Source organism: Syngnathoides biaculeatus, chromosome 4 (genome assembly GCF_019802595.1).
Source record: "Syngnathoides biaculeatus isolate LvHL_M chromosome 4, ASM1980259v1, whole genome shotgun sequence".
NCBI classification, from domain to species: domain Eukaryota; kingdom Metazoa; phylum Chordata; class Actinopteri; order Syngnathiformes; family Syngnathidae; genus Syngnathoides; species Syngnathoides biaculeatus.
Genome location: NC_084643.1, coordinates 30,312,765 through 30,330,139, shown reverse-complemented (window position 1 = coordinate 30,330,139; position 17,375 = coordinate 30,312,765). Strand labels below are relative to the sequence as shown.

At 40.0% G+C, this 17,375-nt stretch overlaps 1 protein-coding gene across 1 annotated transcript; it reads left to right on the top strand.

The window, feature by feature from the left end:
• The first annotated feature begins 10,691 nt into the window (after positions 1 to 10,691).
• On the top strand, positions 10,692 to 12,526 carry nkx3-1 (NK3 homeobox 1). The gene is made up of 2 exons (XM_061817712.1): positions 10,692 to 10,912; positions 11,042 to 12,526. The coding sequence occupies exons 1-2, from the start codon at positions 10,732 to 10,734 to the stop codon at positions 11,422 to 11,424; spliced, it is 564 nt and encodes a 187-aa protein (XP_061673696.1). The 5' UTR covers positions 10,692 to 10,731; the 3' UTR covers positions 11,425 to 12,526.
• The last annotated feature ends 4,849 nt before the right edge of the window (positions 12,527 to 17,375 follow it).

Below are 17,375 nucleotides of genomic sequence, written 5' to 3'. Positions count from 1 at the left end.
CAATGCACTTGAAATGAAAAATCCACACACCCGCTCTTAGGCGCAGTTGTAATATGTGACATTTGTACATAAGTTAAGGTCAATTGTATTCATTTCAGTGTGCGTTTTGGCTGCTTTTAAAAAGTAAATACTATATCTCTCAAGGCCCATTTGTATGGACATCATCTTTAATGCATCGTTTAATATTGGTGGTGTGTAAGGGTTACAATAAAGTGATAATTTCTCCGTCATTATTCATTCATGTTATTTTAATATACACGAAGTTTTTCGGTTAAAACGCCTTAAAACGTTTCGACATTACAGTGCCCGTTCCCCGTCTACCATTTTGTCTAGCGAATGTGCATAATGCTCATCCATGTTTGTGCGCCGGGAGTATCTTTGCATTTTTCACCTTCCTTTTTAGACATTATGGCCCCAAAAAGGAAAGCTGTGTCTTTTAGCAATGCTTCTGCAGCCAAAAGAAAATCCACTACCTTGGAAATTAAGCTCAACATCTTAAAAAGATCAGAGATAGGAGAAACACCGACGAACATCAGTAAAGAGCTAGGCTTGACTTGGTTGACCGTGGTGACAATCATTAAAGACAAAACCCGTATTTTAGCACATGTGAAGGGTTCCGTTCCTATGTTGGATACAATGATCAATGGTTCTTTGATATTTGTTGAGATGGAGAAGCTACTTTTGTTATGGATTGAGGACCAGATTCCTTTGCAATAGCTAAGCACAGCCTCCCCTTCTTCTTCTCCATCCACCACTTGGGAGTAATAGGAACTACAGCATCTTTTTTTTTTTTTTATTTCAGTGTATTTGGGTTTTTTGTACAAAATATTTTGATGTAAATTGTGACTTTAATGGTGAAATCGACTTACAACGAAATTCGAGTTACCTTACCAGCATAGGAACGGAAGTCGTTCGTAACCTGAGGACACCCTGTAATCTTACACTCAGTATTTGCCTGTAGCTGAACAAGGGAAAATGTATTAATTGGACAAACTAGTTAGTTAGTTGAATAAAGCGAATAAGTTTGAGTGACAGTTTATTAGATAAACTGTTAAAGGACATCTGTAATGCAGTGAACATTCCGACTTATTTCATAGTTTTGGACCTAAAAACAATGTGTGGAGGTAAAAAAAAAAAAAAAAAAAAATCGCCCCAAAGTAGACTCCATAGTCATTTTACACTTGTTTTATAATGACACATTTCATTTTCAGACAGACTTTAGCCCACCAATATTTAGATCAAAATCCTACATGAGCCTGCTGATGTCAACAGCAGAAGACGAGCACGTTCCCTTATTCAACCAATTTGTGTTCTGTGGTGCAATTTTTGCCAATATTGAAAGTCACCATGTTTTTTCAGACAATTAAGAGTGCAAATAATGAAATCAGACACACTTGAGTAGGCTTGATTTGTTAAAATCGATCGCTGTAATGATTTGTTGCAGAGTCAAGGCAGCCGCACGAGGTCAGTGTGTGCAATTTCATTTAAAGTAATTTTTACAGTACAGTGATGTTTGTCAGGTCATCATTTTACTTAATGAATCACTCCTGCATCCAAGACCTTTGAAAAGTGTTTCGGTGGATGTGACACAGGCCTTTACGTCTAAGGACTTTTTGTATAGTGGCGGGGTCACATGACCACAGTAGACTTTGATGAGCACAGCTGGCAACATTTTGCAACATTTTAATCAATAACAGCAATAAATTGGTATTTTTCTTCTGTATTAAATTTGAAACTAAGTGTTCTATTGATATGAGTGAGTGTGCCCCATGACAGTATATGATAGAAAGATCAAGAATAATACAAACTTGAAAAAAAGTGGCATGGAAACTCAAACAAGCAGGGTGTTTTGTTTTTTACCATGAAAAATTCTGATTTGGAGGTGGGGGGATTCTGCCTTTGAGCAATGATATATAAAATATGAGTGAAGAGTGCCAATTTATAGTATAATACTTTACTTTGTCCGCGATGGCTCGATGGGAAATTGTGTCTAAATATTGTGTGCTGCGGATGTCACACACAGACATGGATGGCGAATCCATTTTGGCAATACAAAAGAGGCGTTCCAAAGGCAATTGGGTATTTACCAATTGCGCTAAAAAAGATTGACATCACTGGAAATGAGTGCCGGTTTCCTTTTCTTGAGCAAAACACTACATAGAGAACTTATGGACACTATAGATCCTTTAAGTACTTAGTTATAAAAAGAGTTAATAGGTTAGTGAGTCAGTTTGTCAGTCAGTGAGTTTGTGAGAGAAAAGGTAAATTAGATAAGGTAATAAGCATAAAGTCATGGAAAAATTAACTTCACAAATGGTTATTAAATCAGTTAGCTTGAGGGACAGAAATTGAACAGCCTAGTTAGATTAAAAGTCAATTTGTTTGACAAAATTAGCATGGTAAAAAGTTAAACAGAAATAAAAGCAATATATATATATATATAATATATATATATATATATATAAAATGTAAGACAGGCATTAAGTTAAAACAGTGAGTGCGTCACTGTCTTCTTGTCAAGGCAATTTATTTTGAGTTTCAGTGTTAAAAGGGCTCATCAAAGCAACACATTTATGTTATATGCCAACTGGAACTAAGTGCTAATAAGCAGACGCTGCTGTCTTTCTGAATGTTGGAAGAGTAAAAGAAGGAAACGACATCTGACCTGCGGCCAGCCGCTCTATCAAAGGGAGCTCATCATTGTCCCATTGACTAATCCTCTGATAAGAGCTCAGCGCCCGTCCTGTCTTCCAGCTTTGCTTGGTAAACAAACCTGCAGACTGAGAGGCTCTTTAACTCGGAAACCCTTTCCATTCAACTGTCAATCACTGACGGACGCAACACTGAAAGTCATAATTTTCACTTCCATCCAGAGGTTCTTTGCTACTGTACAGAACTTGTGGGACTACCCCCCCCCCAAAAAAAAAAAAAAATGGTGGACCTCAAAGATTAGCATAGAAACGGCATGTAAATAAAAGAGGTTGTGTTCAGATGGAATCTCTCCGATGAGGGAAGCTGAGCTGTGAGTGAAGAAAACCCCTGACGGTGGAGAGGAGGTGATAAGGATGAACATGTAGACAGAGTGGAGTCCAGAGAAACTTGAAGACATCAGATAGGCCTATTAGCCACCCACCTGTGCGTGTGTCACAGGAGAGTGAAGAGATGGCTGATTACAAGGCAGTGATTCACTTTTCATGAGGGTCATCTCATCTCGTAGAGAGAATGACGTGAGCGCGTCCGTTGCATAAAGCGGCAGCCCCGATCAAGTAAAAGCACATGACGTCATCTGTGCTCACGGGCTTTTTAATAATGTATCTCTGACGGTCCCGCTGTATGACGAGATGCTCGAAAAATGTGACTTCTTCTGTTGCTTCAATCAACATGAATCAACACCTTATTCTTCGTGAGATGAAGAATCTTTGCTCAAGGGCAGTGCGGCATTACGTAGATGCTTCCGCCTAGAGAGACCATACAGAGGCGAGCAGAAGGTCTGATTGACTGAGATCTATTTAAATCATTGCATGCTCAATTCATCACAGGTGTGACGAAACACAAAGTTGACACACCTTAAAATAAGTTCCATCTCAAAATATTAAGAAAAAAAAATTCAAACATTGTTTTTGTAGCACAATCAATATTTCTGAAAAAAGCAAGAAAAGCAGTTGTTAATGTCATAAGAACACAATTAACAGAACAAAGGCATAGTTGTAAAATAATGCAGTAATGGGAGAATAAAGGTCAAATATTTAAAATATTTTATGACGCGGCTGGGATAGGCTCCAGCACTCCCGCGACCCTTGTGAGGATAAGCGGCTCGGAAAACCGATGGATGGATTTTATGAAGCAGCATTATTGCAAGAAAAATGTTATTAGACAACAATAAAGGCATATTTATGTGAGGATAATCTAATAGTTCCACATGCATTCAGTCATATTAATATTAATAAAGGCATAACAATAAATAAAGGAGTAATTTCACTATGATGAAGCCGGAATTTCATGCTAAAACATTTTACAAGACTTTCCATCCACCCATTCATTTCCTTAGCCGCTTATCCTCACAAGGGTCACGGGGAGTGCTGTAGCCTATCCCAGCTGTCAACGGGCAGGAAGCTGGGTATACCCTGAACTGGTTGCCAGGCAATCGCAGGGCACATGGAGACAAACAGCCGCATTCACAATCATACCTAGGGGCAATTTAGAGTGTCCAACTAATGCTTTTACAAGACTTTTAGTTCAGATCGCAGTGATTGGTGACATTTTAAAGATAACTGATTAATATTAGTTACTTACCCATCCCAATTGACCTTCAGTGACACAAGACAAAGTATTATTTGAATGTATTGTCCTCCACTATTAAATTCAGTTTGATAAGAACAGTGAGATTAAACGGGCAAGAAGCTTGTCCATGTGGCGCAGAGCACACTGAAACATGCACTGCAACATCGAGGCCTCGGACAAAGACAGTGGCAGGAAAACAACGGAAGACTAATGACCAAACAAGTTGGTGTGGCTCAAAGAAAACATTTTGGAGAAGATAGACAGCTTCCTGGTGAGAAAGGTCACCGGTTGAGCTATGTTGCTCCACATGTTCTGCATCGTTAAGTCTTCACGGTCCTTCAATTCTACTAGAATAGCGCATTTTCGAAGTGCGTTACTGCCTCCCCCTAGTGGTTCACGAAAAAAATAACACCTAGGTACAGTTCAGTTGTCTTCAACTTTTAAGTACAATCTGTCCATCCATTTTTTGAGCAGCTTAGCCTCACAAGGGTTGCAGGAGTGCGGGAGCCTATCCCAGCAGGAGGTGGGGTACACCCTGAACTGGTCGCCAGCCAATCGCAGGGCACATGGAGACAGACAACAGTCACATTCACACCTAGGGGCAATTTAGAGTGTCCAATTAATGCATGTTTTTGGGATGTGGGAGAAAACCGGAGTGCACGGAGAAAACCCACGTAGGCACTGGGAGAACATGCAAACTCGGGGTTGGTACTTTGTGTAAAACGTAAAAAATAAGAAAATGTAACTCCGCTAAAATGAGAGCTTAAAATATGTGCGCCTCCAATTCACCAAACTTTCCCAGACAGATAAAGGAAGTCAAGGTGAAAGCTATCACAGAAGCAATCTTAATACTGTGTTGACGGGACAACAACTGAAGCCTGAGAAGAACCTCTTTGCCAGTTCTAATCGAACGCTTAAGGAATCATTCACATCTTGCTGTACCGTTACTGAACACGGAACAGGATGTAAAAGTGTGATTAGCGTGTATGCACAGCAAACAATGGGAGCAAAATGGTTTAATCCGTAAGAAAACAAATGCTTTGATACGGTTATTTGTGACCTTGTTGGAGGAAGGAAACAAAACTGGGAACTTTGCATCTAACGACTTTTAAAAACTCATTTTTAAGATGTGAGTGACCTCACACATGGCAAGAAAAGAATCAGCATCTTCATGCTTTTGTATGTGGTGTACTCGACATGACCAACACAGCACGAGACACAAACACACACGTAACCTCGCAATGATATCTTATTATTATTTTCACTGACGACTTCTTCTTTTCCTTTCGGCTTGTCCTGTTAGGGGTTGCCACAGCGTGTCATCTTTTTCCATCTTAGTCTATCTCCTGCATCTTCCTCTCTAACCCCAACTGCCCTCAAGTCTTCCCTCACCATATCCATAAACCTTCTCTTTGGTCTTCCTCTCGCTCTTTTGCCTGGCAGCTCCATCCTCAGCACCCTTCTACCAATATACTCACTCTCTCACCTCTGACCATGTCCACACCATCTAAGTCTGCTCTCTCTAACCCTGTCTCCAAAACATCCAACTTTGGCTGTCCCTCTAATGAGCTCATTTCTAATCCTATCCAACCTCGTCACTCCGAGCGAGAACCTCAACATCTTCCTTTCTGCCACCTCCAGTTCAGCTTCCTGTTGTTTCTTCAGTGCCACCGTCTCTAATACGTACATCATGGCCGGCCTCACCACTGTTTTGTAAACTTTGCCCTTCATCCTAGCAGACACTCTTCTGTCACATAACACACCAGACACCTTCCGCCAGCTGTTCCAACCTGCTTGGACCCGTTTCTTCACTTCCTTACCACAATCACCATTGCTCTATATTGTTGACCCTAAATATTTAAAGTCATCCACCCTCGCTATATCTTCTCTATGGAACTTCACTCTTCCCCCTCCGCCCCTCACATTCACACACACATATATTCTGTTTTACTTCAGCTAATCTTCATTCCTTTCCTTTCCAATGCGTACCTCCATCTTTCTAATAGTTCCTCCGCCTGCTCCCTGCTTTCACTGCAGATCACAATATCATCTGCGAACATCATTGTCCAAGGGGATTCCAGTCTAACCTTAGCTGTCAGCCTGTCCATTACCACTGCAAACAGGAAGGGGCTCTGAGCTGATCCCTGATGCAGTCCCACCTCCACCTTAAATTCTTCTGTCACACCTAAGGCACACCTCACCACTGTTCTGCTGCCATCATACATGTCCTGCACTATTTTAACATACTTCTCTGCCACACCAGACTTACGCATGCAGTACCACAGTTCCTCTCTTGGTACTCTGTCATAGGCTTTCTCTAGATCCACAAAGACACAATTTCGCTCCTTCTGACCTTCTCTGTACTTTTCCACTAGCATCCTCAAGGCAAATAATGCATCTGTGGTACTCTTTCTAGGCATGAAACCATACTGTTGCTCGCAGATACTTAGTTCTGTCCTGGGTCTAGCCTCCACTACTCTTTCCCATAACTTCATTGTGTGGCTCATCAACTTTATTCCCCTATAATTCCCACAGTTCTGAACATCGCCTTTGTTCTTAAAAATAGGAAGTACTACACTTTTTCTCCATTCTTCAGGCATCTTTTCACCCGCTAATATTCTGTTGAATAAGTTTTATTTTCACTGACGATGATGTCTTTTCCCCCATATGTCTGTTGTAGTACTAAGAGCGCCCTATGAGAGGCAGCATGGTGCCACAAGGCATCCAACACTGCGCGGCCACGATTTCATTTCACTTCACCATCACTCAGTTTGTGGCTTGGCCCAATTCTGTGTTAGCCAGACATGAAGAAATTTGTCTTCATAAATAGTGATTAGGTTTAACATTTAGGATAGTCAGCTGGTGCCGTTTTCCAAGCAGATCGAGTAGAGAAAATAACTTCTAATACACTTTATACAAACCCAATGAAGTTGGGATGTTGTGTTAATCAGAAAAAAAAATGGAATACAATGGTTTGCAAATCATGTTCAACCTATATTTAATTGAACACACTATTAAGAAGAAAGAGATTTGTTTTTTTTGCAACAGCCAAAAACATTAACTTGGAATTTTTTGGCTGCAACAGGTTCCAAAAAATCTGAGAAAGTTGAGGAATGCTCATCAAACACCTTTTTGGAACATCCCACATGTGAACAGACTAATTGATAGAAAATCAGAGAAATCACAAGGCTGAAAAACAACATTGAATGCCGGGACCTTCGATCCCTTAGGCGGCACCGCATCAAAAACTGACATCAATACGTAAAGGATATCACCAAATGGACTCAGGAACACCTAAAAGAAAAGACGTCAATAAATACAGTTTGGAGTTCCATCCTTAAGTACAACTTAAAACTTGACTATGCAGAGCAAAAGCAACAGCATATCAACAACACCAAGAAACACTTTGGGATCTCTCTGGGCCTGAGCTCATCTAAGTTGGACTGATGCAAAGCGGGAAACTGTTCTGTGGTCCAAGGAGTTCACATTTCTAATTGCTTTGAGAAATTTTGTAAGTCGTATCCTCCAGGCAAAAGAGGAAAAGAACCGTTGGAACTGTCATGTACGCAAACATCAAAAGCTAGCATCTGTTATGGTATGGAGCTGTGTAAGTGCCCATGGTATGGGTAACATACACATCTGTGAGGGCACCATTAATAGTGAAAGGTACATGCAGGTTTTAGAGAAACATCTCTTTCATGGATGCGCCTGTTTATTTCAGCAAGGCAATGCCAGACCACATTCTGCACGTGTTAAAACAGTGTGTCTTTGTAGTAAAAGTGTACGGGTATGACTGGCCTGCCTGTAGTCGAGAGATCTCCCATTGAAAATTTTGGCACATTATGAAATGTAAAATATGACAATGGAGACCCCAGACTGTTGAACAGCTGAAGCTGTAAATCAAGCAAGAATGGGAAAGAATACTAACCACAAAGCTCAAAAAATTACTGTCCTCAGTTCCCAACATTTACTGAATGTTATTCAAAGGAAAGGTGATGTAACACAGTGGTAAACATGACTGTGTTTTGGAAAGTGTTCCAGCCATAAAATTCAAAGTTAATTATTTGCTAAAAACAAAGTGTATCAGTTTGAACACTGAATATTTCGTCTTTGTCATGTATTCATTGGAGTATAGGCTGAAGATGATTGGATAATCATTGTATTCCGTCTTTATTTGTTCAACAACGTCCCAACTTCATTTGTAAAAATCACTGCTCATACCATAACACCACAAAACAAGTGCTCCATGAAAGGTGTCCTGGCTGGTCCTAAATAACTCATAATAGGAAGAATAAAACAGTCCTGGGCATGCTCCATTTTGTGGTACATGGAAAATTTACTAGCTAAGTACAGTTCGGTTGTCAAACAGTGACAATCCCGACCTTGAGATGGGTGCTCTCAGTAGTTCCTTTTATTTTAAATACTTTTCTGATAAAATGAATAGTAGTACAATCTCCCGCTCTTTGTTTCATGCAACCCTACCTAGCATGGCTCCCTGCATTGTTATTACATCCCATGAGAATATACACTAGACTCATTCGACTGCACAGTGAATGGTGCAGGGACGCCACAGTAGGGCCACGATGTCCTGTTCACCACCCCGAAATGTATACTCTGCAAATGAAGCATGAACTCCCTGAGGAGTACAGACCCCGCTAGTAAATGTATCGTTCTTTGGGTTAACCACAACAACCACCAAACATCTTCCAAACAATGAGCGCGTCCGTTCAGGAGCCGGTCAAAATGTGCCGAACTCATTAGCACAGTCCGGTGGGTACGACCACCCACTCTGACCTCTGCTCCCCCTCCAGGGACAGGTCATCCTACACCCCCCAGGAAGTCACAGAGCCTCAGCTGAGGCGCTGCACGGAGAACAATGCTCGAGTACCAACATACAAAATGCAGAAATAATGTTCATTGGGAATCATTTATCTGCTGCCAAAACTACATGAATATTTAAAACCAGAAATAACCAATGAACTGGCTCTATACTATGTACACTGATTGTTAAATTTAATACTGCGTATATATGTTATTTTATGGTTTCACTTATTGTAAGTAGTCAGCTACTTCCACTAAAAATGCCATCTTTGTCTTGAGAGTAATATGGTAAATGATGGTGCAGTAAAATATGAATATGCAATATTAAAACGGCAGAAGTAAATGAGAAAAATTACTCCACAGTGCGATACTGTGTATCTAATTAATTTTAAGTAATGCTTTATTTGAAAGCAGAATTATTTGAACTATTATTAGTTTTTAATTGCAATTACTGTCAAGTATTTCATAATACTTTGATTTATTGCATTTTTCGTATTCAACTGATCTATTAATTTACATTATTATAACATACTTTTGTCTACTTGGAAGAACAATTTTTAAAAGAAAATATAGTATGTATTATACACTAAAATATGTACTGCCAAATGTACTCAATTATTTTTCTGCATTTTATGCACTTTATTTTTATTTTCAACATTTCAAAAATATTATAAGCATATTTTTGAACATTAACTGAAATTGTATTGACTTTTTTCAGGGTGTAGTCCACTTTTTGCCTGATGTTAGCTGGGAGAGGCCCCGGCACTCCTGCGATCCTTGGGAGGATAAGCGGCTTGGAAAATGAATATTCTTATCTCTTATTACCTTCATATTTTCCCCCAAAATAACAATTATGTATCATATTTTAAGTGATCATATTTAAAAATATTTTAATGAATTATATTATTTATAATATTTCAAAGATTTATTTCATTCAGATGTTTTTCCACTTCAAGTATTTACTTTTGAAGACCAATTCACAACATTCATAATTTTTTTAAGTGAAACTTTTTTCAAGTAAAAATTATACATAATTTAAAAGTATTACTATTTTATTTTTACTACTATTTCTATACCATATTATTTCAAAAATCATTTTTGTATTTATGAAGGTATATTTCATTTATTATTTTCATATATCTATTTTTTACCAATGAATTGATGTAATTTTTTCTTATACATTACTTGATTATTCATTATTATTAACATTTCATTTTATAACCCTAACCACAAAGAATTGTAACTTTAAAACGAATTTCTGATATTTATTATTTTATGAATTAAATAATTTTTAAAATGTAAACTTTTTATGTTACACAAGTTTTCTCAATGTATTTTTCACGGTGAATTAATGGATTTTTTTTTCTTCATTCATTCCTATTGTATGCATTTTATATATTTTTTCTTATTATTTTTCAAACTTTGTATTTTTCTATTGATTTGGAATTATTATCCAAACAAACCTCAGGGAAAGTTACTGGGCAAGTCTTCAGCGGCACAAGTAGTAAGTACACACCTCCTTTTCCAACCCGCCCCTGCACTTGTATAAAAAGCTCGTGCGCGCGTGTGTGCACACGTGTGAAGAAAACACGGCGCCAAAGCACCCTCCGACACTGAGAGGGCTCTCTCATGAGTGGACCAGCGGACGGCAACATGTCTGATCCAGTCAAACCTCGGACGTCCTTCCTCATTGAAGACATCCTCTCCGTCAAAGACAACGGGAACTTTGTTGGGAAATGCTTCACCCACGCAAAGGAAGAATGGGAAGAAGGCAAAAAGTTGTCTGAGTCATCTTTTGCGGAGCACACAGGTGAGCTCGACATCCCAATGGAATCCATTGCCTAATTATTTGGCTCAGGCTGGTGTTTTATGATGATTTATCGACTAAGTCATTATTGCTTCCCATCTGAAAGACTGATCCTAATCTCCCACTTCACAGCATCCCTAGACACATCCTGTCCCAGCACGTCTGAGCCGGGCGGCTTCGCATCCACGGAAAAACCCAAACGCTCCCGAGCGGCATTCACACACCTCCAAGTGCTTGAGCTGGAGAAGAAGTTCAACCACCAGAAGTACCTGTCGGCGCCCGAGAGGGCCCACCTGGCCGGCGCGTTAAGACTGACCGAGACCCAAGTGAAGATCTGGTTTCAGAATCGTAGGTACAAAACAAAGAGGAAGCAGCAGGCGTCAGAGTTCTACAAGGACACGTACAAAGCAGACGGACTGGACCCAGCAGTGTTCTTAAGCTCTTTCTGTAGAGCGTACCAGTACAGACCTTACTTGGGGGACTACGGCGGGCCCTGGAGGCCTGCGTTGTGGTGAAAAAAAAAAAGAAAAAAAAACAAAACATCATTATTATTATTCAAATAAATTGTTCACTGACTTTGCCAAGGTGCCATTTGATTGCTTTGACCATAATAGTCGCTATTTTTATCATTGTTAAAGAAAAACTGTTTGGAAAATGAGATCTTCAATTGCTCAACATAGATTAATTATTAAATCATTCAATTCAGATGCACACATTTGACAATGTTCTTAACTTTAATAAATTGGATAGGTTCTTCCAATCATTACGAACACACTGGTAATATTTTAACTTATTTTATCTATGAGTGGCAAAAGAAAAACAAAGATAATACTGAATTTACATTGACAGATAATTTAATAAATATCCATAATTACACGACATTGTGCAGAGGGCCATTTTGAATATTTTGCTTCAATTATATACACTGAAACCTGCAATTATTCATACAGGAGTTAAAGTGAATATGTGTATTGGAAATGAAATAAAGTGTCAAAATACTCTAAGACGTGTCAACAGATAAGACAATTTAAATTTCCTAATTGTTTTCACCTACTTATTTATGATTCATAACTCTGGCAATGTTGAGGATTTTTTTGTTTTGTTTTTTGTGGTGCACAATACTAAAGGTTCAGCGTGCATGATCTAGAGCAGTAGTCACATACTGTACGAGGTTGCTCCAAGGAGGACTGCTTTAAAAATACCTCTCCAGTAATGGGACATTGTGATTTCTTAGGAATGTTGTAGAAGTGGTCATTTGAAAATGTAAATGCAACGATGTAAAGAAATAAACTATTGATATTCATCCTTCTTAAATCGCTGTTCATAGTTGTGGGAAATCATGCACATGATCAGTGTCTACAAGTAGATGCTAATCTGATCAAATTTATTTCAGAAGTGCCAGCTGCTAGCCATCTGCATTCATTCGTCCCCAAAAAGTGACTTTGTTTCCAAGCGGTTGGTGACTCCTCTGATCTTGGGCATTTAATCATCTATAGCTTGGTAACGTCAAACGTGCATGTATTCGTTCTTTGTCTTAATGTGAAAAAAAAGAGGAACAGTCTTGTATCACTTTTGTGTGAACTATCCCCAAATTTAACCACAACTTTGTAAATAGCTTTTGACTTAAGCAAATATACCAAAATATAAATAAATACCTGTGGTCTACAAACACAACACCAAACTACATTCAATCAAAACATCTGAAATGTTCCTTTTTTTATATTGAATCTATTATTGTGACCAGCTAGGTGCGGCCGATTGAGCAACTGTACGTGTGCACAGGAATGAAGAGATTCCTTTAACAGAAGCGCTAATGCGATGGCTCGGAGATAAAGCGGCAGTACAGTAAGTTTGGAGGGTCACACGGTACGATTGCGTCAAAAAGTTCAAACCGAGTAGCGAGTTCACACGGGTAGTCGTCCTGACCTTGATATGAGAACGAGTGCCACACACAAGAACATACCATGTCAACAACCCAAGCGAGACAAACATCTTAAAGACCTTCTTCTTATCTCTGCGCGTGAACATCGCAAGATGCCAACGGGGCATGAAGTGGAGAACCTGTCAAGTGGCTCCTCTCCGCCGTACGATCATTCGAAGTGGACGGACTGGTCGGTGAGCGGCGGGTCAACCAAGTGAAGGACAAAACAGAACTTCATCATTTTGAAGACGTCCCTATACTGTACACCTACTTCTTATCGCTGCGGCCCTCAGCGTAAACAGGTAATTAGACAAGAAGAGGGCAGATAGCGTCTGTTTTGACGGCCATGAGAATGTGACGGCAATCTGCCGATGTCTCTCAGCGGGCGGGCCGCATGTGGACATGTTGACAACACGATAAAGGAATTTGTCAGTGTAACAGCGGCATGGAGATGAGGTACATTGGCCTTAGTGTGCTCCCAAGCACTACGTTGCATTCCAGCCTAGATTTTATTAACTTATTATGGTTGGTATCATCATTATCATCATTCACAATCTTGGGTTACATTTGAAAACTATGCTAGCTTTTTTGCTTAAGAAATTTAATCAGGCTAGAGAGGTTCTTCCTTTTACTGCGCTTGGCACTGTAACGATCCCGTTTAACATGCGACTCAAAGAGAAACGCTACATTGAGCGCTAGATACGCGACCCTCTCCTCTTAGGCGCCTAAGAATCTCTTCCTGAAGCGCCTGGATCAACTGGCTTTAGCGGTAACTGATGAAAAGCACTGAGGCTTTAGCTTGTGTGCTTTTAGATTAAGGACTTCCCATTAGGGACATCACGGAATGACATTTTGTTTATTCAGGCTTTAAAGTGTGGTGAATGGTACAAGGAACACTTTATCAGGTAAAGAAACATTGTACCTCTCGCTATGACGCAACTGAGGCGTGTAATTTGTCCAGAGTATACGATGGTTCTGACATATGACGTTTTGAAGACACGAAGCCTGCGCAATGAACACATCGTCACGCGGCACAAGACGGCAAGCTCAGTTGTTGTCGTACTTGCTGTTTTGGATTTGATTGTTTTATAGTTATGGTCCGCAAATACAGTATTTTTCAAACACATACTGTATATACCATCATGATATTTCAAGGTTACACACGTGCATGTGATTGTTTGCAGTTGCCTATGACTTCGAAGTGTCTGATACAAATATTTACTGCGATATGACGTTTTGAGGTGATGAATGGCGTACAATGAAGTTTGCGCAGCATCATCACACAGAGCCTGGACGCATGCTCAGATATTGATGTGTCGAGGTTATGAACGGTGCGGAATTAACTACGGGTAGTTTGCACAATGACTTAACACGATGTGATGACACGGTATGGCACACTTAGTTACTGCACTACTTACTCTTTCTTGTTTAATTTATGTCATAGAAGTTTTTTATACAAATACATGAAAAATACTTCAATGATAATGTTACTGTGTTAGCATAGGTTTGTGATACACTACTGTACAGTACTTAGCGACTTATCTCCAAATTCAGTCCAGTAAATAGTATGTAAATTAAAGGGGAATTCCGGTGGTTTGGATTAACAATGTATACAATAGGTCATGTAATATGTACTGTATCTTGAAAATGTGATGTTAATCCTCTCTCATTTAATGGTGTTTTGAGAAGATATTTATCGACAATTCCGAATTGTCATGGGCGCTGCCGTTTTGGCGAGACACATGACCTACTTGCGCGCATGTGACGTATTACGTGCCGCGCCAAACAGACGATTACATGGGACAACTATGGGCAGCGCTGATTTCTCAGATTTATCCTCATCTGATGAAGAAATAGTAGTATCGGTTGATTGGGAAGATGGAGGAATACTTCCATACAGGTTTGAACCTGTCGCTGTAAATGTAGAATTTTCAGATGATTCTTCAGACGGGAATGTCGCGGAGTCTGACGAGCTCGATCCGGTGGTGGGCCACGTGTGAGCTCCAATGGCGAGTGACCGGCCGTGAACCCCAAGCGAGATCAGGCGGAGGGCAGCCACAGGTTCAATTCTGTATATAAGTATTCCTCCATCTTCCCGACCAACCGATACTGCTATTTCTTCATCAGATGAGGATAAATACGAGAAATCAGCGCTGGCCACAATTGTGTCCCATCGTAATCGAGCCTTCGGTGCGACACGTAATACGTCACATCCTCGCACGTAGGTCATGTGCCTCGCCAAAATGGCAGCGCCCCTGAAAATTTGCAATTGTCCATAAAAATTTTCAAGACACCATTACATGACAGAGGATTAGCATCACATTTTCAAGATAAAATTCATATTACATGACCTATTGGATACATTGTTAAGCCAAATCACCGGAATTCCCCTTTAAAGAAAGCCACAGAGGCAGCACAACACCCTTGACTGGTTTCCAGTCAATCACAGTGCACACATAGTGACAGACAGCCTAATCCATGTGATTTAGGGTGAGAGGCGGGGTACACCTTGGACTGGTCACCAGCCGACTGCAAGGCACAATTTGAGATATGAAGACTAGTGATACCAGCACACTGAGGCAACGCAACTAACGTGCTTACATAGCAGCCATGTTGGGGAGGTCGACATTCCCTACAAAACTTACTCATTTCTCAACCGATTTCCATGCGGTTTTCTTTTTTCAAAGTCAAAGTATGTACTATCAATCCGTAATGTTTGAAAATAAATATTTTTTTAACTGTGAAAGGTTACTCTATCTTACCTTGTCATAATTGTACAGTGCTGTAGGCAACCGTATGAAGGACGCCGTTCCGGCATCCTTGGTCTTTTGGTTTTCTTGCCATCAACACAGATGCAATGCACCGATGACTTTGGCCATCCCAGATTATAATCAGAATCCTTTTATTGCCATTGTCAGTGAAAGGTACATTCAAAACAATTTTTTTCTCCTCGCCACGGGCATGCAGTTCAAAAGGAGGGTGCCGTAGCTACCAAGCCATATCTGTGCAAACAAACATTCACATTCACATTCACACCAAAGGACTGTCAAAGAGACCTCAGTTAATCTAACATCCTCACTTCTAGAATGTGGAAGACGATTCGAACAAATTGCATGGTAAATATGGTCACCGCATACACCGCTGTTTTGTCAAGATACATATGCTTAAATTGTGAAATAATACAGTCCAGTATATGATATTGTTCTAGAATGTAAAAGAAAAAGCTCACTGCATGTGGTAGCACTTCTTAAAATTTCAACATATACATTAGTTTGGCCATGTTTTTTATCTGCATGTTGTGTGTTATTGATAATTGCCGTGACTTAAGATCACTTTATACTCCCAAATTCAATGACGCCTGCATTGCATCATGTGACCTATGCATTACCCTGTCCAGCTTGTGCGTAGCCTGCTGTGCAGGCAAAAAAAAAAGTTGCTGGGCAGGGAAAGCCGAGGAGCTCATCTCTTGATTGGCCCATTTTACTCACATGCTCTGATGACATATTTGTCTTTCTTCCCAATTCCACATACCACTTACACCTCCTTCGTAATCAATTTTGCAGGATAATTAACCTTCATCTGGTAATCTCGGTCCATTTTTTCAAGTACATACTCTTCCACCGTCGCCATTGTTGTTGTTTTGTTCTTTGTTACAGAAAGGAAAGTAAAAACAGCTACCGGAAATGACCAAAATGTTCAGAGGAAATTCCACAGTGTGATGTCCGAGCCAATATCAGCCATCGCAACACCTCTACTTGGAGAAGAAGTCATGTTCATTTTCAAAACTATGCATGTAGGTTTTTGGTCAGGTATGAAGGTGAACTACACGTAGGAAAGCTGCAGTAATCCCGACCCAGTTGCCAAGAGGCCTTTAGTAGCACCTTATGACAATGGACCTTTCCGACTGGCGATCTTAAGCTCCGCCCCCTTAGCTACAGTTGCCATGTCCAACAAGCTTCTAAAAAGGTGACTGAACAGAACAGGTTTGGAGTCGATTCTCTAACACGTATTCCAGATAATACTGCGGTATGTTTTTTTGCCAAATGCGTCAGACTTGTCCAAGAGAGTTCGACGGAGAGGTCTCAACTACTTCACCAAAGGATATCTACACGGAATTAAGATTTTAGACGGAGCAGGACGCAATGTCGGCGTTACAGCAAAATGGTGGCCATCGATGCAAAAAGTTTGACACCTCACAAACTTCATATTGAAATACAAAAGGAAAAAGTAGTGGAATCGTACTGCACATGTAAAGGGGGGTGAGTACTTTTTACTTGGAAAGATCACGAGTAATATCATTGTAGTCTTTATAAGTGAGTTAGGTTCGATTTTCTACATTTAAACAATGGTGATTAACTCAGTCAGTACCGTAGTCGTCAGATGAAAAAGTTTGACTTGGCTTGTAGTCGAACCCATTGCTCTGTCTTAAAAGTCTGATGTGATACAAATGGGCAAATAGACATTTCTCTTGCATGATTTTGTGCATTTACGTATCCCTAATCTGACTCTTCGGCATAAAACATTACACACTTCATTCAGCAGGTC

What these genes read in the sequence shown, in the direction of transcription:
- nkx3-1 (XM_061817712.1), top strand. Translation starts at nt 10,732, where the DNA reads ATGAGTGGACCAGCGGACGGCAACATGTCTGATCCAGTCAAACCTCGG. An exon ending in ATCTTTTGCGGAGCACACAG is followed by an intron (nt 10,913 to 11,041) that starts GTGAGCTCGACA and finishes CCCACTTCACAG; the next exon opens with CATCCCTAGACACATCCTGT.